Source organism: Lepidochelys kempii, chromosome 9, assembly GCF_965140265.1.
Source record: "Lepidochelys kempii isolate rLepKem1 chromosome 9, rLepKem1.hap2, whole genome shotgun sequence".
NCBI classification, from domain to species: Eukaryota; Metazoa; Chordata; order Testudines; family Cheloniidae; genus Lepidochelys; species Lepidochelys kempii.
This window is the reverse complement of record NC_133264.1, coordinates 89,306,650-89,332,354: the sequence shown is the minus strand read 5'-3', so window position 1 is coordinate 89,332,354 and position 25,705 is coordinate 89,306,650. Positions and strand designations below refer to the sequence as shown.

The 25,705-nt window shown below is 40.6% G+C and overlaps 1 protein-coding gene across 3 annotated transcripts; it reads right to left on the bottom strand.

The window, feature by feature from the left end:
- Positions 1-527: 527 nt before the first annotated feature.
- Positions 528-24,719, bottom strand: LAMP2 (lysosomal associated membrane protein 2). 3 transcript variants are annotated; one of them, XM_073361306.1, is made up of 9 exons: positions 24,578-24,719; positions 18,673-18,791; positions 16,039-16,252; positions 15,271-15,432; positions 14,173-14,384; positions 13,386-13,505; positions 12,886-12,964; positions 11,361-11,528; positions 528-875 (listed from the first exon to the last, which is right to left on the bottom strand). In XM_073361306.1, the coding sequence occupies exons 1-9, from the start codon at positions 24,654-24,656 to the stop codon at positions 733-735; spliced, it is 1,296 nt and encodes a 431-aa protein (XP_073217407.1). In that variant the 5' UTR covers positions 24,657-24,719; the 3' UTR covers positions 528-732. The 3 variants fall into 3 exon arrangements, with proteins under 3 accessions (XP_073217407.1, XP_073217408.1, XP_073217409.1); XM_073361307.1 differs by lacking the exon at positions 528-875 and adding an exon at positions 1,697-4,063; XM_073361308.1 differs by lacking the exon at positions 528-875 and adding an exon at positions 3,918-9,413 and having other exon boundaries at positions 24,578-24,718.
- Positions 24,720-25,705: the final 986 nt, after the last annotated feature.

The following is a 25,705-nucleotide window of genomic DNA, read 5'->3' as shown; positions in this document are numbered from 1 at the left end:
CCTTAAAAGCTTTGTCTGTTCACGAAGGTCAGGTTCTTCTCTTCTTGGGTAAGTTGTTACACTAGGTCTCACCCACTCCCCTCTTACAAAGATAATCCTTTCCATGCTGATATTAAGTACACTAGTTACTAAGAGAAGGAACTTCTGGGTGATGTACTGTAGGATCAAGAAACACCTTTGAATGCAACAGGAAAAGCAGCTTTAAGCTAACCCCAGAGAACAAGCAGCTACATGAAAAACAGAAACAATGCAGCAGTGGTAAGTTTGCTTCTAATTGAATGCTAGGAAGGATTTTGCATTTCTGTCCAATAGAACACACAATCCTTCGCTGCACAGCATTCAATTCTCTACCAGTGTTTTTTTAACTTCAGCATTATCTGAAATAAATTGAGTAGCTGCATATAAAATAGAAACTCGCTCGCCAGCTGTGATATTATGCAAAAGAATTGAGATTAAAAATGCTGCAAGTAAGATGCATTCCTATCTTAGGCCTTTTCAGCCAAACAGTCACATTGCGCAGGGGACAGTTATTGGTCCTCATCTTAAGTGTTTCCTGGAGCAGTTTTACTTTAATCCAAAGCCTTACAGTAGCTTCAGGTGAGTCTAAATTTGTTCTCACAATCATATGCACAAATACATTATCCTTTGTTTTTTAATATATCTAGTCAAAAGAAAACCATAAACTAGTAACTTCCATAAAGGGAAAAAAGCAGCAGAGGCAGCATGAAAAGATTACACAGATTGATAGCCAGTACGACTTTTCCTTCTTCCAATGACATAAGAGATAAAGACAAGAATGATAAGGAAGCCAAGCGCCACACCCACTACGATGGGGATAAGAAAGTTCAGGTCAGAATCTGCAAAGCATTCTTCAGCTGTAGAAAAGAAAAAAGAGTGAGGGAGAAGAAATTAGTAGGGAAACCATGCATTAGAAACCAATCAAGCAGGGAGCAAATAGACACTTGCAATTTCATTTTAAACCCCATCCACTTTTTTTTTTTTTTTTTTTTTTTTAAAACCTGTCCTGTCTCTCTAGATCTGATCCTGATAGGTACAGAATACCCAGAACTTATTTCTTCAATAGGAGCCGCACGTGTTTAACATCTCTCTGGATCAGGACGTTAGTTACAGTCTCAACACTTATTCACCACCTCAGACAGCTTAGCATAATTTAATTGCTCTTTGTTTCTCTTCTAGACAATTTAGCTAATAGTCACTGGGTTGCCTCTAGCCAGAGGGTGCATTTGAAGTGTTTATGAAAAAAATCTACCACATTTGGCCACATATATGGCTCTCATAGGGTAAAGACCTCTTTTCAGATCTTCACATTAGCATTCACTTTCAATGTTCTGCTCTCTCCCCATCGGTGGCTCTCCACTGATGTCACCCATAACCCAGGACAAGTATTAACTTTGAGAGGACACACTATCTGATCACCACCATATGGATTTAGGAGAATTTACCTGGATTAAAGCACCAGAATGACAAAATGTATTACACACCGCCGCGCTCCCCCCCCCCCAAAAAAAACCAAAAACTGATTTCTCATCCACTCAGACACCACTGTGCATTTTCAGAAATGGATGGGAAAGAAGGAAAGCATAAATAGATAATATGGAAAGCAGCACTGTAGAAAAGGCTGTAAAAGACAACCAAAAATATATCAGGGCAGCTGAAAACACTGAAACACACACCATTGGTGCATATAGCTTTATTTTTTGATCCATTCAGTACAAAGAGGTCATGGAGGTATTGCTTTCAGAGAAGAATTACGTAGTTCTTATTACAATCAACACAGCATTGTAAAAAAACATTCACTATAATGCCACAAAGCGGGTTTGCACACAGTTTTGAAGTATATGTTATTTAATTTCTCTCTGGTACAAATGCTAAATTCAGAGTCAGTAGGGCCTTTTTCAGAGCATGGGACTCCGACGCCAATTATAAGCGTCAGGCAAGTTATGTAACAACTCTGCCTCACTTTCCCTGTGTGTAAAGTAGGGAGAAATACTTACCCCACCGGACTATTGGAAGGAAAAAGTGGTTTGACTTTGCTTTGAAAACATAAATCTCTAGAGCAGCACTAAGTAATTACATGTCCAATGCCCCAAGCTAATGACCACCCCCCAAGAGGCAGTACGAGTTAAAGAACTTTTATAAACATGTTAACCTAGTTCACCCCAATCCAGGTGGTGTGATTTTGAAGTGGAGGGCTTTGTTAAAGCTTGGTGAGATTCCTGAAGAATGGATTTTGCTTGCTTTTATGCTTGAATAGAAGACGTCTTGTACAGATGTAGCACTCTGTAAAAAGGTAGCAGCTACTTACTATTTTAAGACGCTGCCCAGTAATACGAGTCCAATTGAATTAGCTTTTGTTTGGAGCAGTGGTTCTCAACCCATGGCCTGCAGGCCCCTCGCACCCCAATCAGCACACAACTGTGGCCCATGTGTCATCCTCAGGGCCATACAGGTAGTACTGTGCATGTGTGGCCCACAATACAGAGAGGTGTATACGTGACCCACAATGCTAAACAGATTGAGAACTACTGCTTTAGAAGAGTTACTGTGCCAAATTTAGCTCAGATATATTAACCTAGTAACCAGTTGCCACTTATCCATTAGGACAAAGTCTGGGTTTATAACTATTTTTTTTACCCCCCTTTAATCCAATCAAAATACAAATACAAAGTCTAGCCCCTGTAGCAGTGTTCACTCCCATTCAGAAGCTGCTACTGTGCAATTCTGCAATGCAAGGGAGGAAGGACAACTGGCCACTTGCTACTTTGAATCAGTTTTGATTGACTTGAACATTAAACAGTGCATAGGAATACTAAAGTCATTAATACTAAAATAAGCTAATTCAATACTGATGAAAGGTGCCAAGTAGCCACCAGTAGAATTTTTAAGTTTACATTAGCAGGGCAGGGAGAGCACAGTAGTTTGAGCTACTTTTAGCATCTCCTTAATTCTGTCAGAGGGAGGTCCCTTTCAGATCAAAGAAGAATGGTTGGGGAACCTAGCCTTTCCACACTTGGTGGCTACCAAGTTTGCAAGTTGAAATATAGACAGTTGTACACTAACTGATTCTACTACTTATCACGGCAAGTCTGTTGTTGCAGAGAGAGAAAGGGGAAATATTCTCATGGAGGAATTTGGAAGCTATGCAGACTGACCATGTGAGTTCACATTAAGGCTGTACAGAGTTAGGTTCCAGTCCAACCCATCTTCCCTTTTCTCTTGAATATCAGCTTTTGACATTGGAAACAGCCATGAGCACCATTAATTAGTAGTTCAAACTACTATAGTATCCTTAGAAGTATTTTTGTTCTGTAGACCAGCTGTACAAAATAGATGATCCAGAGAAAGTACAGAACATGCAAGTTATATTGGCACACTCAAAAAGTTATATCCAGAGAACTGCACATACAGAGCATCTTTAAGTTGCAAAAGTCAGTTTTAACCTTTCTAGTAGGGTCATTCAGACAACAGCTTTAATATTTGACAAACTGTATATAAGGCACTATCACTAGTAGTAAAAATAAATTGCAATGTATGATTATATACATTAATACTTGACATTCACAGCAAACTTAGTACTGGTTAAGTGCCATTCACAGCGCTTAGGAACAAAACTTTATTCACATACAGGCACTGTGTACATATAGATCAAAGAATTACTGAATTAGTGTTTTTGGCAGCATCACATCCACGTCCAGAAGATGGAAACAAGTTTTAGTCTGATCAAGGACTAGCCTAAATCACTCAAGGTGAGTTGTCAAGTTCAGCTGTAGTCCTAATTAAAAATTAAACTGTTTCTTAAACCAATGTCATTTTCAAGAAACCATTTGCGAAAGCCATTCAGATTTAAGAGGAGACAATTTCCCCCCCACCCGCTTAAAAAAAACCGAACTTTCCCCTATTTAAAATTGCTGATATCCAGCATTACGCTGTTTCTTGTGGCTTACAAAATAAGCCATAAGCACTAGAGCAACTAATCCTCCCAAAGCTGCTCCCACTGTTATGGGCACAATGAAGTTGTCCACATCTGGGCTGCAGTCTTCAGCTAGATGGAAAGAGGGCAAGTTTCAAAAGAAAGCCAGTTAAATTGAAATATTAAACACTGCAACCCCTCCATGACAGTGTACATTGCTTTCCAGCCAGTATTAGAGCTCTCCTTCAATCACACCCTGTTTATAAATAATGACTGCAATGCTGCCCCACCCCTATTTTAAGACTAACATGAAATTTCTGGAATTGATTTTGTATATGATGAAATTAGATAATATATTATTCCAACCCCCCTCCAATCTTGGACTTTTTACTGCTGGTCAGAATTTCCCCTGTAAGTCTTATTAGGGCAGACCTTTCCCAGTTAAGTAGAAAGTAAGCAGGGATGTTGAAAACTGTTACTTTACATTGGAGTGGAGTTCAGGCGAAAATGTGAACAACCTACTTCTCTTCATTAGAGATTTTATGAAGAGTAAAATGCTTTGGAACAACAAAAGTTAAGGACTACAACTACAGTCACCTAAGTTTTATCATTACAAGGTGCAAGTTTAGTAATCTGCAGTTTTGACCACCATGGTCTCAACCTGGAAGATATTTTTCAGAGGATCTTAAGGGAATTAGGTGCTTAAGCTCCATTTAAGATTAGACTTTGGTTTGTCCAAGAGACACTCAGCCTAACTTTCTAGGTAGTTTTGAAGTTGTGTAAAGCTTCACTGAGCTCTGTTTGAGTTTTTAAGTAACTCTACAATACAGTAACATTGTAGATAGTCAAAAACAGTTTAGACTTCCATCACAGTATGGGCTTTTGAAGGAATAGCTGTGTTAGTCTGTATCAGCAAAGAGAATGAGGAGTACTTATGGCACCTTAGAGACTAACAAATTTATCTGAGCGTAAGCTTTTGTGGGCTAAGACCCACTTCATCAGATGCATGCAGTGGAAGATACAGTAGGAAGATCATCTCACAAAAATGAGTATTGCCATACCAACTAACAAGACTAATCAATTAACCACCTTAATTGATTTGTCTCCTTAGAGTTGGTATGGCAACACCCATTTTTTCATGTTCTGTCTAATATACACACACCCCCTACCTATCTTCCTACTGTATTTTCCACTGCATGCACTTGATGAAGCTCACAGAAGCTTATGCCCAAATACATTTGTTAGTTTTTAAGGTGCCACAAGTACTCCTTGTTTTTAGCAGGGGCTTTGATTCTAATGAAGCCTGAAAGGAAAGGCAGTGAGATTTTACTCACTGATTTGACTCCTGGCTGTTGGCTTGGGGTCAAAGAGCATCTGTGATTTTACTCATCCTCCTCCTTAGTCAAACTATCACCAATACAATTGTGTACACCAGATGTGTGGTTCCTCTGCAAAAATCAGACTAGTATATCAGTATTGGGGTAGGCAAATGAAGAGGTGTTCTAGTATTTACTTTTGAAACAGGAGACATATGCTACAGCATTATTATTCATGTGTGGTGTGATATTTAGCTAATGCACTGAATCTGTAAGGAGACAAGACTGGTTCTATGGTGCCGAGTACATCTGCATACCCAGCATTTTCCCCATGAGTTAGACATATAGCTGTTTGTTTTGTCAAAAAGCTTTTATGGATACTTAGGACAAGCTGCACAGGTAATCAATTCTGAAACACAAGCAATAGAGAAAGCACATTTACATCCAGTATTGTATTTTGATTAACTACAGAAACACTAAGAGAAAAGTCTCCCCTATTCAGAATGAATTTTATGCCTGCTCTATGGATTTCTGAAGGACAGATTTATGCAATATGAGCATTGCATGCCACTACTTCTAGACCACCTGGAGTATCCAACAGTGAGGCAACTGCTAGGTACTTTTATTGCACTTTGTAAATTACTGTATATACTCATTCATTAGCCTGTTCATTTATAAGCTGACCCTTTCATAAGCCGACCCTATATTTCAGGGGTTGGCAAACTTTGGCTCCCAGCCCATCAGGGTAAGCAGCTGGTGGGCTGGGATGTTTTGTTTACCTGGAGCATCTGCAGGCATGGAACCCCTCAGCTCCCTGTGGCTGTGGCTCACGTTCCCAGCCAATGGGAACAGCAAACTGCAGCCACAGGGAGCTGAGGGGTTCCATGCCTGCAGATGCTCCAGGTAAAAACGACAATGTATTAAATATTCAATTCAATGATTTCATAGAGTTTAAAATCAAATTTTTGTGTAGACCCATTTATAAGCCAACCCCCACTCCTTGATGGATCTCTTTACCAAAAATATTTGGCTTATGAACGAATATATATGGTACATTGATCTTACTGGAGGCTGGAGTCTGAACTAGCAGAATCAGCAACAGATAGCATTTTTCCTGAAGCTTTCCAGGAAAGCTTATCCCCCCTCCTAGGAGCAGGATTTAGATAGATCCTAGCATACAGGAAGAGCCTTACCAAGCAAGCAAAATTTTCAGAGAAAAGTCCCGACAGCTTCTCCACATCTGCTGGATGAAGTTATCCCCAGGTAAATTTAGGCTTGATAAAGAGAAGCCACTCCCAAAGAGAAGAATTTGTAAGAGACACTGAACTATTTGCTGCATTAGTTATAACCAAGACTAATACTTTAGTCAGTTTAAGTTTGACTTGTGAAATTAGATTTTAAGTCTATTTGGTTTGGGAGATGTTTTACTGTTCACTACAAGTTTAAAGTGGGATAGCCAAGCTTCTAACAGAAGTGATTTAATCTCTAGACTAGTGGTTTTATTAAAAAAAGACTACAGCCTATAAGCAGATAGTCCCTCCTAGCATGTTACAGAAAGATGCAGAGAGAACTAAGCAAGAGGAGAGAAGATTAAGGAAAGTGGTCCTACAATTTTAACAATTAGGATGGAGAATCTGATCTAAAATAAGAATAATTTTAGTCAAGTAGTCTATTTTTCTTAAGTTATTACTACAGTTCAAGAAATCATTGTTTTAATTAAAAAAGTTACCAAGGTTCTTTAAGAAATAGAAGAATCTTTATTGTTTAAAGCAATATGTAGAGTAAACTGACAAGCAAGTCCCTATGGAGAAATACAATACAAAGAACTAGTGGTTTAAACAGTTTAAGTAGGTGCATGAAACTTAGATGTTTACATGAGCCAGTTACCAGCACACCAGATCTAGTATTTTTATCAGAGCCAATTTCTTGGACAAATCCAGTGGTTTTCCTTAAGTAATATTCCTACACCTTTAAAGAGAAGGAGAGAGTTTAGTCTGAAATTCAGGAATAGAGTTTGCATATAGAAACCTGGGAGATCAAAGACATTAGATGGACAAAGAAAATAGCTGCGATAAATGCCAATTAAAAAGTACATAACTGGCACATGTAAACACCAACAATCACTGGAGTTCTACAAAAAAGACTTTCTATGAGAACTGTTGTATTAAAATATCTTTAATTGCAATTTATGTTTTTGGAGATATTCTCAGATTAAGAATTTAAGTTTGAAGCTAGTTCCTCCCATTTACATTTCTAGTTTTTGGGTTTTTTTTTAAAAAGATGTTTTGATATTAGACTAAGGCCTGAATTTTGCTTGCAACAAGCATTAGTAAGAGTTATCCAACCATTCTTGCTCTTTTATTCAGCGTCCTAAATATACATTAGTTACTATGAACTCCAACCATGTTACTGGGAACCAAATTAGTATTACTGATTGTTTTTAGAGAACATAACCAAACATGCCACAAGCAGCTCTGTATACCCATAAACAAACATTACTATGACAATTCCAAGCCAAATTTTAAGAAAAATAATGAACCAGCTTTCCCTGTTAAACTCAGTTGTCCTATGTTCATTAATATGACCAATCCACGTTTATTATAACACAAAACTCATTCCTTTTAGGAAAGGTCACCTTTTTTATGCAGTGCACCATGAATTACACCACACTGATTAGGAGACCAGAGAAACTTAAAAATATACAGTGAGGGTTAGTCTCTCCATAGCTTCAGTTTAAGGAACAGTCCAATTGCATTACAGTTCTGTTTAAGTACAGGACCTACTCCAAACAGCAAGGAGAAAGGTGCAGTGGGTCAGCCTCAGAGACTTATGCTTTACTTTTGCATTCTTCACAGCATTAGTAATTCCTACACACAAATGCACAATATTACATCTCTGCACAGCACACGAAGCACAAAGTACATGAATCAGCAGATGAGATGCCATCATGGGACAGTTACAATGCAAGTTTTGATTAGCAAAGAATGATTTTAATATGGAGATTTAAAAACAGCTGATGTTGTGACAATTGATTTTGGATCATTAAACTGAGAGCTTCTTTAACAGACACTCAAAGGAAGTGAGCAAGACAGACTTTCTGTGCAAGGTATGATACAAAGTTAAGTGCCCTTTAAATTCTAGAAATACTTAAGGTTCTTATTCCCTTTTTAAGGCTGGTGCCAGCAGGAATACTGTACTACTTTAGTAGAACTGTGTCTGTTTTGGTATCTTAGGGGATGCCAGGTTGTAACAGGCACTAGGTTTCTGGTCACTTGTACACAACAGTTTTCTAAAGCATTTAGAAATTGGGTTTTAACTCCCACATACACCAATTGAAGTTTAAGTTAACCCATTCATTTAGATATGCAAACAAGAGGAATGGCTCCTGAAGCTACCAAAGTAAGAGGGAGCTATTGCAGCTCTTGCTGGAATTAAGTGGGTTACTACTGTCACTTTAGCATAAACTTGCTTGAAAAAACCATTAGTATGGCATTTAGTACTATGAGCCAGAAAAGAGATACTAGGCACTCTGAAGTCCCTGGCAAGTATTCCAGGTTTAATATACAGTTAAAGGCAGCCAGGTTACCCTGCAATTGTGACAGTAACTAAGGAATGCAGGTGAGACAAGTACAAGTTTAATGCAATTTTACAAGTTGCCCAATGCATCATATTAGTGCCCTAATTTAGACTGTTCCCTTTTCAGACTGTTCCCTGCTTAGCTTAGTATTTGTAAAATGCAGACATGAATCCCAAGTAATTGTTTGCAGATAATATCTTTACCTAATAATTAGTCAAATAAGCCTTATTTGCTACTTGGAGTACAATTATGAAACCCATGTTTTTCTTAGTTCAGGAAGGAGAGTTACAGTCCCATTCTTTTATCTGACAACACACCGAAAGAGAAAGCACCCACAGTCTCCAGCCCTAACTAGATAATGCAAATGTTTACTTGAAGTGGTTTGTTTGCATTTGGAAGCTTGCACTTGCTTCATTAAAGTGAAACTGGAACAGTGATCACATTCAGATTTACAAGGTTTGATATCCAGCATAGGTTTTTCTTCTGCCAATTATGTAAGCGATCACTATAATGACAATCAAGCCCGCAAGAGCAGCACCAACAATAATTGGTATTAGAATGGTGTCATCATCCAGCGAACACTCCTGGGCTGTAGATGAGAGAAAGGTTGTGACAAGGAATAAATAAAGAGACAGCATGCTATTGTACCTCTCTTGGGAAACAAAAATATTTTCCTTAACATGAAGGCTCAAAGTTACAAGCAAGTATTTATTATACCTGTAGAGTTTAGTGAGAAAACGGTACAGATCATAGGAAGTTTCCCTATGTGCTAGTTTATAATTAGCAGATTGGGGCATTTTTGGTGGAGACAGTAGCTTATTTACTAAAATGATAAACGTTTAAGAGGCATTAGAGAGGGAATTGTAGAGGATAAATTTTTATGTCAGCTAACCCAAACTTGTATTAGATGAATGAGTAATTGCAGTATCACAATTCTATTGGAGATTTAAATACAAAGCTAGAAAAAGCCAGATTAGTGTAAATCAGGCTAAAGTGTACACAGATGTTTTAAAGGAGTACAAAAGCAGCGTGGTTTCAGTTTTGAAAAGCCTGCTGAAGCAGTCATAAGCTAACATATGGATGAGGAAGTGGCTGTAACAGGGAGTGCCAATTATAATCAGAACTCATTTAGTAGTACTTAAGGAATTCAACGTTAACGTAAGAACACCCAACCTAGGTCAGACCAGAGGTCCATCTAGCCCAATATCCTGTCTTCCAATAGTGGTCAATGCCAGCTGCCCCAGAGGGAAATGAACAGAACAGGTAATCATGTGATCCATCCCGCTGCCCATTCCCAGCTTCTGGCAAACTGAGGCGAGGGACACCATCCCTACCCAATAGCCATTGATGGCCCTAACCTCCAGGAACTTACCTAGTTTTTTTTAAACCCTATTATAGTCTTGGCCTTCACAACTTCCTCTTGCAAAGAGTTCCACAGGTTGACTGCACGGTGTGAAGAAATACTTCCTTTTGTTTTAAACCTGATGCCTATTATTTCATTTGGTGACCCCCTAGTTCTTGTATTGTGGTATTTACTTTCTCCATAACACTCACGATTTTATAGAGCTCAGTCATATCCTCCCCACACCTTAGTCTTATTAATCCCTCCTCATACGGAAGCTGTTCCGTACCCCTAGTCATTTTTGTTGCCCTTTCCTGAACCTTTTCCCAATACCAATATATATTACTATGATGAGAAGTCTTTTCAGTATATACTTTTAAAACTGGATTTTTTAAATTTTCTTCTTTTAAAGGCACACTTCCACCTTCCATCCTAACTTAGGTATTTTATCAGTCTAGACATGGATCTAAACCCAGAAGTGGGCTGCAAGCACTACTGTAACATATACCTAGTTTTCAAGTACTATTTACAGAATTATGCAGAAGTGCATTTGGCCATCCACAATGAGATCTAGAACGGTTTATACTGCATCTCTTCAGAATTACTGACAAGACAGATTAGGTCTTTCCATACCCCTGGCCAATGCAAGGTTGTCCTTTGCAGCAAGAACTTTCCTTCTTTTGGACCCCCATCACCTGAATCATCCTTTCCCCCCTCCAGTATGATGAGAAAAAGCTTGGGTTACATTCAGCAGAAATGCTCTTTTTCCAAGCTTCATCCCATTATTTCTTGCAGCAGTCTGGGCAGTCTCCTTCACTCCCAGCATTTGCAGATTTCAGTAAGTCAACAGTGGTTCTCTATGGCAATCTCCTCCTCCCCCCACAGCCATAAAGTCAATGTCTTTAGCCCCTTTTGTATAAGCCTAAGGGGCTGTTGCCAGTTCAGAGTGAGTTTAAGAAGGGAGGTTTCTCCAAGGCAAAACACTGATAAAAGCAAGGTGTTCATATCAACCAGGATAGAAGGCTGGTGCCATTTCCCAAATAGAAATTTTAGAGTCTCATTTTAGCTTAAGCAAAAATAAAGTACTGGCCAATGGATTAGTTATGCTAGTATCTATAAAGCTTTTATCCACTCCTATGTTATGAGTCTTATTAGAGCACCCTACAAGTCTGGTTGATTTGGGTTTGTTCTTACCTTTAGAATACTTGTTGTCTTGTACTCTGAATGGCTGGATCCTTAGATCAAAAGTATGTATTTGAAGCTCTTCAGTCACCAAAACAGTCTGCTCTTTTTGGCACATGTAGGAACTGCCTAGGAAGGTGTCCCAGATGCTGAGGTTGTTGTTTCCAGCATTTAAAGGTTCTTAAAAAAAGAAAAAATACTCTAATATGGACATTAGCTGATGAGTTTTCTATGGCCTAAAAAGTCTATTTATCAAGAGTGCCAGGTTCAAAAGGTACTACCAAGATCATAAGCCTATTCAGAGAAGGCTACCTAGTCCATTTCTCGGCATTATTTCCTCTGAAATGTGGTTATGTAGCAGTTTAGAGGAGAGTTACAAGTTTGTTGACTACAGGAAGTCTGTGTCAGTACAGAAGAGGGGTGAATAATTAAAGCTGTTAAATCTTCTGAAAATGTAAGTCTATAGTCTACTCACACACGACCTTGCAGTTCATTACTGAAACACAAAACTGCTTACATGTCTAAACTTTGTCTTAGACATCTTGTTAATTACAGAGATTGCCAACATAGTAGTAGGCCAGCATGATCCCTTTTAAAGAACACATTTAAGAATTTTAAAAATTAAAAAACTTTGGTTTCTGAAATACTACAGAGTGAGAATTCTCAGTTATCTGGAAGAACTTGGAAAGATAAGTTTTCCTTCCATATAGGAGAATAGTTACCTTAGATGTGTAAGACAAATGTCTAGAACAGTGGCTCTCAAACTTATTTCATCACACACCCCTTCTGTGTGTCTGTAGTCCTTTATGGCTGACCCCCCACCTCCACATACATATACTGGGCATCCAGCTCTGCACCAGCACAGAAGTAAGGGTGGCAAAGTGAAAAGTGATATTTCTGAATATCCACTTTTTACAGCAGACTTCGTCCCCCATTGCCACCCTTACTTCTGTGCTGCTACTGCTGGACCACTGTGAGGGGGCTCCATCTGTCTGTCCATCCCTCCCCTGCAGTCTACTTTATCCCCTATCCTGCCTCCTGGGTGTGCACAGCCCTTCTGCATGAGCCCCAGCTGCCACGGGCTGACAGCCAGAGTTTTGGGGGGCCCCCTGCAGGGCCCACAGTTTGTGCTCTCTTGACAAATTCCTGTACCTCCTACTTCATAGCTTGAGAACTGCTGATCTGGAAGAATATGCTTAAGTCTTATAGGTTGCACCTCTTTGCAAAGAACTGCTCACTTAGGATTCTCATACTAAAGATGGTCATCTCCTTTCCCCAATAACTGATTTTTAAGAACTTTACTGCACTTCAGAGGTAGGCACGGATATGTGCTACAGTCATAACAAGGCCAAAATAGGATAAGGAAAGTAGCAAGTTACGGCACTCTCTAAAGCAATTTGTTACTATAGCTAGTCACTGTAGATTTGACTATGGAGTATGAATTAATATTGGTTTAAAAATTAGTTGACTAGTATTTACTAAATATAGTTAGCATGCAGTCACTGAAGTGCTTTCTTTAAGCCAAATAGTATCTTACCAGAGCCATTTATAGAACTGATCAGGGTGATGTTCACTTCTTTCAGATAGAATCTTTGTGTGTTTGCACTTGTGTTTTTCTGTTTAAGAGAAAAAAATCCCATTGGTGTTAAAATTGAAGGGTTTATCCCACACAAGTACATATATATTTAGAAGATTACCTCTGCAGTATGCACTTTTAAAACTACAAGTGTTAAAGCATTTACTGACAAAGATGACACACTAGTGCAGTCAGTTTAATAGAGAGCCTATTTACTGTACTGAGCATGTTACTGGAAAACAGACTCCTAGAGAACAATCCTCATTTTGCCACAAGGTAACCTTGGGAAGTCAATTAAGAGACTTAGTTGCTTCACCTGTAGAGTAAGATACCAGCCACCTATACAATTCTGTTGGAAACAATCAAGCTTTTAAGATACAGGCATTATGTACAAAGTGTTTTGACATAAGAAATGAAGATTTAATTGGAAGGTTAGTGCTCAACTGTAATACGTTACTTACAACAGCAAAGGTGAAATCAATAAACCTGCTGTTGCTGTCATTCAATCGCAGAGTAGCAGATGTGTTGCCACAGCTACCAGTGACATAAGTTGTCTTTGGGTTGATGTTAACCAAAACAGGCTGAAATTAAAAACCAAAACACTTGTCAGTCAAGAGGCTTCTAGCTGTTCAAAAAAGGCATTCTGCTGCTGTCAGAAGGAAGGAACTTCCTATTTCCCCCTCAGTATTTAATCCTAGTCTCTACAAGAGTGTATCATAAACAAGGCGAGTCTTCATGCCAGGGTAGACTGAATCATGTTCAGCCCAGCTATTTAAGTGACACTTAAGGTTAGCAGTCCTGACAAGATGGGGGGGGCAGGGGAGAGAAATCTTGCCCTCTGACACTCTCCCCCATTCAGCTCTTTTATGAAGCTGAAGACAGATCCTTCCTTTATTTTGTGCATCAGATAATAGCACAGCTTGAGCAATCAGATGCCTTAATTTGGGCTCCCTCTGCAACCAAGCAGAGCATCTGTAGGTTCCAGCCTTAAAAGCTATTGAAATGCCCTGGTCAGGTTACAATATCAAGATATTCCTCAGCAAGTTCCCATTTTAAAAAGGTAGCGTTCTGAATATAGTATCCCTCAATTGATTTGATATATGTATATTAGAGGGGACATTCATAACACTAAAGGTAATGCCAAATATTGGTTAAGTTGTGAGGCTCTAGTCACATATCCATACTTATGGAAACAAGAAAATATTGCAGCACTCCTCCTCTTTGCTTTTAAGATATTAAAAAAAGCACCTTCTCTTGGGAGACATTCAGTTGCAACCCCAATGTAGCCAGAAGACAGGTTTTATCGCCATCTTTAAGAGAATAGTTTCCAGTGAGTGGTTTCTCCACTGGTTTAGAAGTTGTAGTTGGCAGAGGTGATGAAGCAGTAGTGATAGGTGTAGTAGTTAAGTTGGCAACAGTGGTAGGTGCAACAGTAGATCTATCAGCTTCACATGTAGAATCTGAAAAAAGCAGCGTGTGACTTCCTAGCTACTATATCAGCATGAAGATACATTTTTCATAACATTAAGCAGTTGTCAGAGGTGGTTTGTTACAGATGGCTCTGCTGTCATGTTTTACGTGGAGGGCGTATTTTGGCCTTTTAAGTCTCCTACAGAGTTTTTTGTAGTCAAATCTTTGATGTTTTAGCATTAAAGCATGCAGTAACAGTTTTAAACAGAACTGTCCTTCCATTAACAGTAATGGAAGAGAAGCTAGTTTCATTCGGCACTGGCAAAGTTAGGAGCAGCATAGCAGGTAAAGAGGTCACCCTGCTGATCTAGCAGATGAAGACAGTTGGCAGAGGAAGTTCTGGCAAGGCTACTGGCTCTAAAGAAAAGAAGCCTAACAAGCCTCTGAAGTGCAATATACTTGTTTTGTGTGGTCTTTAGTAAGATTACCTGCTAGTCACTGTTGTACTGGACATCTGAGGCTCAAAATGTTTGAGTCCTGAACTAAGAGGCAGTATGACTTCTGTTTACAGAGGTACCTTGAGATTCATGATCCAGTTGTAGTGGTACAATCAGTTAAGGGATCAGAGTATTTAAAAATCTCAAGTCAGCCAGCAAATACTAATTAGTCAAAACACAGTTCCTAAAAATTATTATACAGATGCCAAGTGAGTATGCTTCACTGATCTAGTTTCAGAACAGCAGTTGATTCATGATATGAACGAGGACAAATGGAGCTTATACTCATGTTGGTTCTCAAGAGTTTAGGCAAGATAAGCATCAATTCACTATAAGAGTTTGTCATTCACTACTTTACAACATTAAAGTCACTCTGCACTGCAATCCTAAAATGAGAGTTTGGATACAGAACCATCATACACAATTTTAAGTGACTTACCATTTTTACTAACAGTGCCATTCTGAACGAAAGCCTGCAGAGTGACATCCCAGAAGAACTGAGACACATTTGCCACTTCAATAGAGTCAAGGTGATGGCATTTGTAGACAGTATTCAGTTGGACTGGAGGCAGAGTGTCCTTTACAACAACAGTAATTAGTCCTATAAGCAAGAATACAGATTAACCTTCACGCATTTTAGACAAGAAAAATAGTTTATAATTAATACAAGGTACGGGATTCCTGTAAGTTTAGCCACCTTTAACACCTCTGGTACACATTTTTCCCCCCTCACATATTCATTTTAAGTATTGTAGAGTGGTCCTTTAGCTTACAAAGTTAACTAAACAAGTCTCGGAAAAGAAACTGCTCCTCCCAGCAGGATGCTTCCTTTTAAAATTCTTAAGGTACAGGAAATGGGTCAAAAGTTAGTTCTTTGCTACTAGCTGTCCAAGATGCACACTCACAATGCACAACCCTTGACTAAATATAACAATTTTATCATAGTACTAGTGTTCTTAGAGACTGAGCAATGCACGTGAAAAATCAGCAAGCACTTAAATCATCCCCATCCATGTTGAGGGAGAGTCTAGTAGATTACTAGAATCTACAATACAGTCATAAAAACAGATAGGATGCTCTTATTGGTCTGCAACACTTGTAAGAAAAAGGAACTATAAAAACAATTAGAGGGATGGTATATTGCAATAATCATTCTAGTTTATCTTAGTCATTTTTCAGCCACACAAGATAAAATCCCACATATTACCTTTTGTTTTAGCATCTTTAAAGACTGGATCACTGGTGTTGTAGGTAAATGAGATGCTGTTTCCCTGATAAGTTTCATTAGTCTTAGTAAAGTTTATACTCCAAGAGTGACCTGCTCCAAATTCTACCGCTAGTAGTGGGGCATGTGTTTTATTGCCACAGGTGCTTCGGTCATGTGTTACGTTGGGAGATGTAAGGTCTAAGGTTGCATTTTTCTAGAAGAGAAAGGTAGTTTAATTCAGACAGACATTCTCCTCATGCTGGAGTATTTTCTGGGAAGTTTCATAATCTTCAAGTGGAAGCTTCCGTAAAACAATTCCTAATGTAAATAAAGAAATAGGAACAGAGAACTGAACTCATAGAAGGGTTAAGAAAGTTACTCCATTCTACACATTGTTCTAGAGTTTACCACCATCTGAATTAGAAAAGTGTTGTCTCATGACTGAATCAAACACAACAGAGTTGAAAGATCTAGCCAAAGGTCTTAACTTGCCTGCAATGCCCCGCTAGCATTTAGATAGTACATTACAGCAGTAACTTGAAAGGTCACTCACACCGAGGAAAACTGATGTTTTGCTGAAGTAATTCAGTATGGGTAGCATGGCCAGAACCACACTTAACAGTTATGGTTTTGAGTGAGAACCTGCTACAGGCTTGAGTAGAGTCATGCAGCATGACTAGGGCCCTACCAAATTCAGTGCCATGAAAAACATGCCATGAACCATGAAATCTGGTCGTGTGCTTTTACCCTAAACTCTACCAATTTAGTATACAGATACTAAAGAGAGGACAAATGTTTCTCAAATTGGGGGTCCTGATCCACAAGGGAGTTACAGGGGGCATCACAAGAGTTTAGGGGGGTGGTGGTATTTCCACTTCTGCACTGCCTTCAGAGCGGGGTGGCTGGAGAGCAGCGGCGGCTGCTGACCGAGGGCCCAGCTCCGCAGGCAGCAGCACAGAAGGAAGGGTAGCAACACCCTGCCATCCTTATGTCTGCGCTGCTTCTGGCGCTGCTCTGCCTTCAGAGCTCAACTCCCAACCAGCCGCCGCCGCCACTCTCCGGCTGCCCAGCTCTGAAGGCAGTGCAAGCAGCAGCACAGAAGTAAGGACAGCAATACTGGACCCCACGTGCAATAGCCTTGTGACATTTCCCTGCCCACCAACACAAACACCACACACTCTTGGGTCAGTGCCCCAACAATTACAACACTGAGATTTCAGATTTAAATAGCTGAAATCATAAAATCCTAAAATTTTTAAAATCCTAGGACTGTGGAATTGACCAAAATGGACCATGAATTTGGTAGGGTACTAAGCATGACTGAGTAGTGTCATTCAGTTTTAGTAAGGGCTTGGGAATAAATGGTTAGCCTGATACTTAGTCTACTAGCTGGAGAAAAACCTTTAAAACTTATGAGACAGAAAGTGGCTATGTTTTATACTTTACCCTTTTGGATTTTACTCCACTCTAATTGATCATGGCCTCCTTCCCTGAAACATTCAGTGGCTATTGCTTTTCTCTTCTTCCATTTCCTTTACAATATGGTTTGTCTTCCCCAAATTCTTTTTTTTTTTCAAGTTGACACTCTCACTGTCACCTATTCCCCTCACATGGGGTTTTAGAAGTGTTCCAGATACAGTCACTGTAACTAAACTAAGATGAAGCCAGTCCTGTCTCCTCCTAAGTGTCCAGGAGCCACTTCCATGTGAAAAGCCAATCCTCCTTCTAAATCTGTTGGAAAAGGCATGCTGTTCCTGACCAGAAAGATAGCTTCTGGCTTCATGTATACCCAGATGTTGTAATGAATTATGAGCACTACCCACTTAGCTGGAATGCAAAATGTTCATTCATTCTTTGTTCCCTCACCAGAGTCTCCTGGCTAGTGTGATGGCTGTAATGTCTTGCTACTCTACCATTCCTCCTGCCTATCTTCTGGATCAGCCTGCTCCAGGTCTTTTCCCAAGCTCCTGAAGAATGAAACTTGTATCTTATTTTCACTCTTGTCCACATGCTCTGAATAGTAGCAGTGAAGACTTAAATTACATCAATTTTGTTCTGCTGGAAAAGTGTGATCCAATGTATCTGTCACTTAATCTACAGACCAAGGAAGACTCAATTTACGCTTGGAAAGCGATGTTTGCAACAATAAGAACTAGAAGCTTTTAAAGAGTGGAAGATTAGAATACAGTGAGATTCAAAAGTTTCCTAATCACCCCCAAACAAGTAGGTTGAAGCCCTTGTTTTAGAGTTAAACATGATTCAGCAGAGAGTTTAAAATTACTAGATATGAGTTATTTCAAACGACAATATCTTAAGTTTTATTACCCAGTGTTAACTCAGAGGACCATCTAAGAAAGAGCAAGAAAGTCAAACTAACCTCTTGTCCAAGAGGAGTAACGTGTTACTTAAAATGTAATATGCCAACACTAACATATTACATAAGTTAAACAAACTCTGACTGCCCCTTTAAAAAAGTTGAGATCAGATATTTAAAAGAGGTAAGCTTGACTTATTGTTCAAACTTACCAGGACTAGCTACAAGGGTAATTGTTTTGAAGCTTCTCAAGACTGAGCAGATAAGTGAAATGGATAGTACATCCAATAGCAGAAGTTAACACTAAATTCAGTACTTACATATTCACTACTGTTTGTTTCATATTTTATCAAGAAGCTCATCATCCATTTTGCATATATGCATGTAGTATTGGAGTGATCTTTCACATCTACTTCCACTGCATGTGACTGGAAAAAACCTACAATACATACAGTAATTGTTTGCTTGTAAGAGGTTGATATTTCATTTTATTGTATATTTCACAAATTCATTCATCACAAAATGTTTTAAACAAAGCAAGTTCTTTCAGGCTTTTTGCTAGAGACATGAAGAAAATTACGTTATTTTCTAATACTAGAATTAGAAACAGGATATAACTGCTGGATTTTGAAGTTAAAGTTGTAGAAGAGTTCTGGAATTTTATCCAGTCCTGATAAATAAGGAATCTTTTGCACATCAGTTGTCTGATAGAGACAAATTTAGCTCAGCAGAATTTGTAGTTTGCTTAAAGCAGCTAGAAAGCAAGAACAAGTTAAGAAAATTTGAGCACACTGAACTTTGTGCATGAGCTAAGCAGCTTGTCAAAGCTTAAGAGGTTACATCAATAATTCATTTAATTAAGGTTTTAACCCTGAAGATATGTTTAGTACTTCAAGAGAGAATTCCCTGAACTAGTTAGTGAGGTAATGGCTGTAAGGAGTCATCATGGTCTATTTTATCAACAATTATGACCTAAGATGACCTGCAAAGGAAGAGAGTTTGTGCTCTTTTTAAAAATTGTATTTTGAGTTTCTGGACTTCAACTGAAGAGCTTGGATAGCAAATTTCCCCTTCTGACGCTTCATAAATGGTCAGTGCTACAGGTATTTAAAAGTCTAACAAATCTGACTGAGGTGGCACTTCCCTTATTTTCACTTTCTTGATATCTGCAATATTATGCTTCTACTAGCTGGCTACATTCTTCAGAAGAGAGGTTAGAAATGTAGGTCTTGCCCAATATAAAAAGTGACGCATTCCAAGTAAAAAGAGTAAAACAAGGCTTGTTTTAATAGCATAGGTCACCTTAAGTTTCCTTTGTACAAAACACTGAGGATTTTTTTTTCTTTCAGTTATTCTCAAAGGCATTTTGAGATGCAGTGTAAAAACCCACTAACACTGGGAACTGGTTCAGCTTGCAAGCTCCCTAGTTGCTGACAGGTAAGTCGGCTTTAATGATATTGGACTACAGATTGAATATAAAAATCTTTTGAAAACAGTGGCAGAGGACTGTAGTCAACAAAATGCCAGGAAAAACCTGTCTTAATCATATCCTATCATTACTGACAAGCCAGAACGGATTTATATACGTTCTATGGTATGAGTAGTACCAAAGACCAGGTTTGAGAAGCTTTATCAAAGGAACTTCGGAACATGGTAAATTCTACTGGTTATGTAGAAAGAATTTGTAGTGGTAGAGAGATTACACCACATTAGGGCGATAACACTGATCTGCATTTGGATCCAAGGTTATAGTACAGTGAGTGATTAAAATTCCAGTTTGGTTTATCCAAAAGCACTGCAATGAATAAGCCAGCCTGCCTATGCATTGTTATTTGTTAGTCCCACTTCAGTGTTCAGAAAAGCCAGTTAAAACACTCTTCCTTTCTTCCTTCTTCCCTCCCTTCTCCTCCCCCAAGAAAAAAGTGTTAGTACTTAGGGATTTATTGTTTTGGCATACATCCACCTTTCCTCTCTCCCCCACAACTACCTTTAAAAACTTTGTAATGGACAAGGTTTCCAAAACAATCTTCATTAGAGGAAAGCACTTAAGCAGTGAATGAGCTGTAACGACTTGCAAAATCTTGTCTTTTAAGGTTTCAGAGTAGCAGTCCTGTTAGTCTGTATTTGCAAAAAGAAAAGGAGTACTTGTGGCACCTTAGAGACTAACAAACTTGTTTGAGCATAAGTTTTCGTGAGCTACAGCTCACTTCATAATGCATCCGATAAAGTGAGCTGTAGCTCACGAAAGCTTATGCTCAAATAAGTTTGTTAGTCTCTAAGGTGCCACAAGTACTCCTTTTCTTGTCTTATCTTTTAAGAAAGTGTCCAAGCTTCCTTGCTAGACCTCATATGTACTAGTCAGCCTGCAGATATACTTACTCCCCCTTTTCTTTAGGGAAAAGCCTGCTCCCACTACTAGACAAGTTTCTTTTTTGCCTACCCATAACATTGCCTCCCTTCACTATGCTCCTGCCTGCGCCCCCCCATATGCTACCAGATAGCTTTGAGTTTAGCTGACTGCAGCCATTACAGAGTCTCCAAGTGCCTCTGCATTTAACCATTACCAGAACTTGTTCAAGTTTCCAGTCTCTACCAATACAGTTTGCTGAAACTCATTTGTACCCGGTCACAGAAAGTTCCACTTTGATGTGGTTTTCTACCATCACACATTCAGCAAGAGGGATGCTTAGTGTTGCTAGATGAAAGTGTCACCACTATTTCCTGCTCTATATAAGAAAGCAAGAAGTTTTGACAACACAATCTTATCGCAAGATGTTAGTAAAAAACTGGTCACATGGAAATTAGGCCAAGAGGTACAAAGATAAGAATGGCAGTTATACACAACTCCATAATCTTCATGTTGTCACCATCATAGGGTACATCATGGCTTTGTTATTCAAGTCCACAGCATGATTTGTTAAAAAGAAAATATTTATCATGAACATTTTTCTGAGCCACAGAGCACAACACATGCTAGCACTGTAATTACTATCTTCATATTGTCTTGAAAAACAGCATGGATTGGGCCAGAGACTCACAGCAAGGACTCAGTTCTATTTCGTGCTGCTGACTTGCTCCGGTAAGTTTCTTTGCCTCTATGCCTCATTCCCATTTTACAGATAAAGAAAGCCACTTATGAACCTTCATAAAAGGCTAAGATGTTTCGATAAAGGTGCAACTGAAGTGCAAAATTATCCTTTTGCCTTGCAGCTGGACTATTCCAATAAGGAAGAGCAGAATGGAAGCAGAATTTAGAGCAACATCCTCTACTTATTGGAAAGATCAGTCTTTTTAGAGGTTATTTAGTGATTCTGAAGAATACCTAATGTAGGGTGGTCCCTACTCAAAAGCATAAGTTGGGTACCTAATACTCAAGCCAATGTTCTCTTTACCACCCACCACAACCTACAGAAATAAATCTGAAAGTACTTGCTTTGCCAGAAGTTGTGTGTTCTGATGTGGCGGTGGATGCAGCAGAAACTAGGGTTACCATATGTCCGGGGCTTCCGGACATAGCCTCTTTTTTAAGCCTGCTTTCTCTGTCTGGGGTTTTCAAACAACATGGGGGGGGGGGGGGGCAGAAAAGGAGAGGAGGAGGAGGGTGGGATTACAGAGCAGAACAAGCTGCATCCCAGAAAGAATGCTGATTGGTTCATTCCCCTGCAAGCCACAACTGCTGGATTCCACCCATCCAGTCCTGGGGGAGCAGTCCCCAAAGAGCTTCAGCTGCTCTGCCACCATGACAGGGAGTAACACTGTCCCCCACCTCAAGTTAGTATCCCCCAGCTTCCGCCCCCCGTGTCCTCTTTTTGGGAACCTGAAATATGGTAACCCTAGCAGTAGCAAGTGGAGGAACTTTACACTACAAAGCTTTTGCTGGAATAGCTATGTCAGTAAGGGGTGTGATGAGGTGTGATCTGTGACTGACAGCTGTTCCAGCAAAAGTTGGTAGTATAGATTAGGCCCCTGATCCAAAAGAGCAAAGCTACTTTGAGAAAGAGGCTTCACATGCTGAGCTTCTGGTGGAGACCAGGAATCACTCTCACTTTGGTTTAAAAAGAACGAGTACTTGTGGCACCTTGGAGACTAACCTTTATTTAGGCATAACCTTCCATGGGCTAAAGCCCACTTCATCACATGCATGCAGTGTAAAACACAATAGGAAGATATAAATAAATTTGTTAGTCTCTAAGGTGCCACAAGTACAACAAATTTATTTATATCTTCCTATTGTATTTTACACTGCATGCATGTGATGAAGTGGGCTTTAGCCCATGGAAGCTTATGCCTAAATAAAGGTGTTAGTCTCCAAGGTGCCACAAGTAATCCTCATTCTTTTTACTGATACGGACTAACACTGCTCCCACTCTGAAACTTTGGATTAAGTCACCCAATGTGAAAGGATAGTGCACCAAAAGCACTACAAGAAAAAAGAAAAATCACATTCATCATAAAATCATAGAATATCAGGGTTGGAAAGGACCTTAGGAGGTCATCTAGTCCAACCCCCTGCTCAAAGCAGGACCAATCCCCAAATCCCCAAGTAGTCCCCTCAAGGATTGAGCTCACAACCCTGGGTTTAGCAAGCCAATGCTCAACCACTGAGCAATCCACATCTAGTAAGGTGTTGGGAAAGATGCCACTTAACTTTAACAAACTGAGTACTACTCCAGCAAAGCCTGTACAGTTTTGATTTCTGCTTGGCAACTTATTTGGACCTGCAAAACTGTAGACACAGGTTTGGCTACAAGTAAGAACATGTTTTACAGGAGGAGGCTCTTGTCCAAGGATGGTTACAGTTTTAGAGTGCTCTTCTGGAACACCTACTACTTTAAGTAGTTAACAAAATTAATGCAATTAGTCCAGAAAGCCAATCCAAATACATTTTGGTATATAATACAAGACAAAGCGACAGGTACTTCTCCCATCTCTTTCCATGCTATTCTCCTATCCCTGTGGGAAGGACAAACCCAGCAACCACAATATCTTCATTATAGTCATGAAGATTAACCTGATAGCACAATTCAGCAAAAATATCAATACACTGTGTCTAGAAACAGCATTGACAACAAGTTCTGAATGCAACCAGCCAGAAGAGATCAAATTCATGGTCATTTTCATTTTTCATAGGATAGCACATCTGGAAGATACAGAGCTGGAACTGATAGGCCCATGACTGTGCTCCCTGCATCAAGGTACACACCTCAATCTAAAGCAGTAGCAAAAAAACCAAAAAAATTAGCCTAAGTTTGTGATATGGGAAAAACCAGACCTTATATTATGGAGTCAAAACTGAAATGCCACATTAAACAAAGAAAGAGAAGCGGTTAGGTAGACTAGGGAGTATTAAAGAAGCATTTCACAGACACGATGGAGCTGTGTCTACACTGGACTTCCCTCAGTAAAATATTAGCGGTTCAGGGGTGTGAAAAACAGCCCCCCACCCCCCAAACAACAACAAAAGTTTTACTGACAAAAAGCGCCGGTGTGAAGTGCGCTTTGTCGGCAGGAGCGCTCTTGCCCTCAGAGGTACTGCATTTCGTTGGGGAGGTGGGGGGATTTTTTGTTGCCAGGAGAGCTCTCTCTCCTGCCGACAAAGAAGGGCTACCCTGCGCACCTTTTAGCGGCGCAGCTGTTGCTAAAAGGGGCATCGTATAGACACAGCCCTCTCCACCCACTGTCCCTTGCACCAGGGCCTTTACTCCTGGGGCTGCCCGCACCGGATTAAGTAAACACCTGGGCCTCGTGCACTTGTGTGCAACCTCAGCAATGCAACTCCTGGCCGCGGGGGGGGGGGGGGGGGGGAGGAGGAACACACACCGCTCCTCCCCACGCAGCCATTGCCCAGTGCGCACCCTTGCCCCCAAATAACACACTCCCTCTACCCCCCCAAATCCACCTGACACCCCGCACAGAGTATGCCCCTTCCCCAGAGAGCCCCGAACCACCAAATCCCCCTCTCCAGGCCCCCCCCACAAAATTCACCCCCCCAAAACCCTGAGCCACATCCCCACCGCGCCCCCTTCCCCCCACGGCACCCCCCCACGGCGAATACCGCAGCCCCCTGGGCACTCCCCGCCCCCAGGGCATGGCCCCACTCGCCCCCCCCCCCCGGGCTGAGGAGCCAACCCCCGCCTCTCCCAGGCCCGGCGCCTCCCGGGCGCGCCGCCGCGGCCCTTCGCAGAGAGGCACCGCCGCGCGGAGGCCGCCAAGCCGGGCACTCACGGGGGCTGCCGAGCACGAGGAGCAGGAGGCAGCAGCCGGACAGGCTGAGGGGCCGCGGCCAGGGGCAGCGCGTCGCCATGTTCACCAGCGCAAGGGCTCTGCGGGACGGACGGACGGGCGCACTGAGAACGCAAGGCTGGTCATATGAGGGGGAGGTGCCCTCGGCGGGCAGCCAATCACAGAGGCGGCCTCACCCCGCCGCCAATTTTACGGGTCACAGGTATAGTCCACCTCATAAATGACGCGGGCGGGCAGGTCTGGCAAACCAGGGATGCAACATACGGCTGGGGTTTAGCTCCCTCTTTCGTCCCATCTCAGAGTAAGAAAAAGGGGCTGCATATTATCTCTATAGGGCAAGGGTGCATCAGGCTGAAACAACTGTCATCCCTCAAAAATCATTCCCCACTAGAGGAGTAATGTAATATAATGTGTTCTAATTAATGGGGCTGGTAGCACCACCTACTAAGGTTGCCTAACACTTCCCATTCTAAGACCCTGTTTTGAGTTGCTTATAATGTTGCCAAATTTTAACTGTTTGGGATTAAATTTTCCATGCAGCATGTTTGTCTCAGGCCGTTTTTTTTTTTTTTTTTAAATTTCATCCAAAACCGTTCGGCCATTTCTCAGAATGACACTGAGAATTTTTAGTGCTCCCATGCTTTGGAACTAAGAAATACAATTTGAGGGGTGGAGGGTGTAAAGCCTTTGTGTCAGGGAGGTGCCATTTGCTGGTCTTGTGAAAATACACTCAAATTTGGCCAGGCTATAAGCCTTTCAAAAATGGCAGTTCACTCATTTAGTAGAGACTTTTTTGTTTTTAGGAACTAAATTCCTCAAGAGTCTGCCCTCACTGAGCACCTTGAACTTTTCACGGTTCTGAGTCAGGACCAGACTGTGCATGTGCCATCTTCTCACAGCACTTATATGTGACTAGGCTGCACAAGTGCTATCCCCACAGAGTGACAGAGCATGCTCTGGTGCAGGGATACCAGGATAAAGTCAGTCTTCCCCTGTAATTGTTTCTCCTGGAACAAGAGGCCAGGCACCAGAATTGAGAGCAGGAGACCCTGTCTGTCCTATGCTGTCAATGACACCCTTGCTGGTGCCCAGGCAGTGTGGAGGAGGATG

Excerpts from the sequence above, each read along its gene's own strand:
- LAMP2 (XM_073361306.1), bottom strand. The coding sequence starts at position 24,656 with ATGGCGACGCGCTGCCCCTGGCCGCGGCCCCTCAGCCTGTCCGGCTGC. Across the intron at positions 18,792-24,577 it reads CCTCGTGCTCGGCAGCCCCC|GTTTTTTCCAGTCACATGCA; the intron begins GTGAGTGCCCGG and ends TATGTATTGTAG. Across the intron at positions 15,433-16,038 it reads TAAAGATGCTAAAACAAAAG|GACTAATTACTGTTGTTGTA; the intron begins GTAATATGTGGG and ends TCTTGCTTATAG.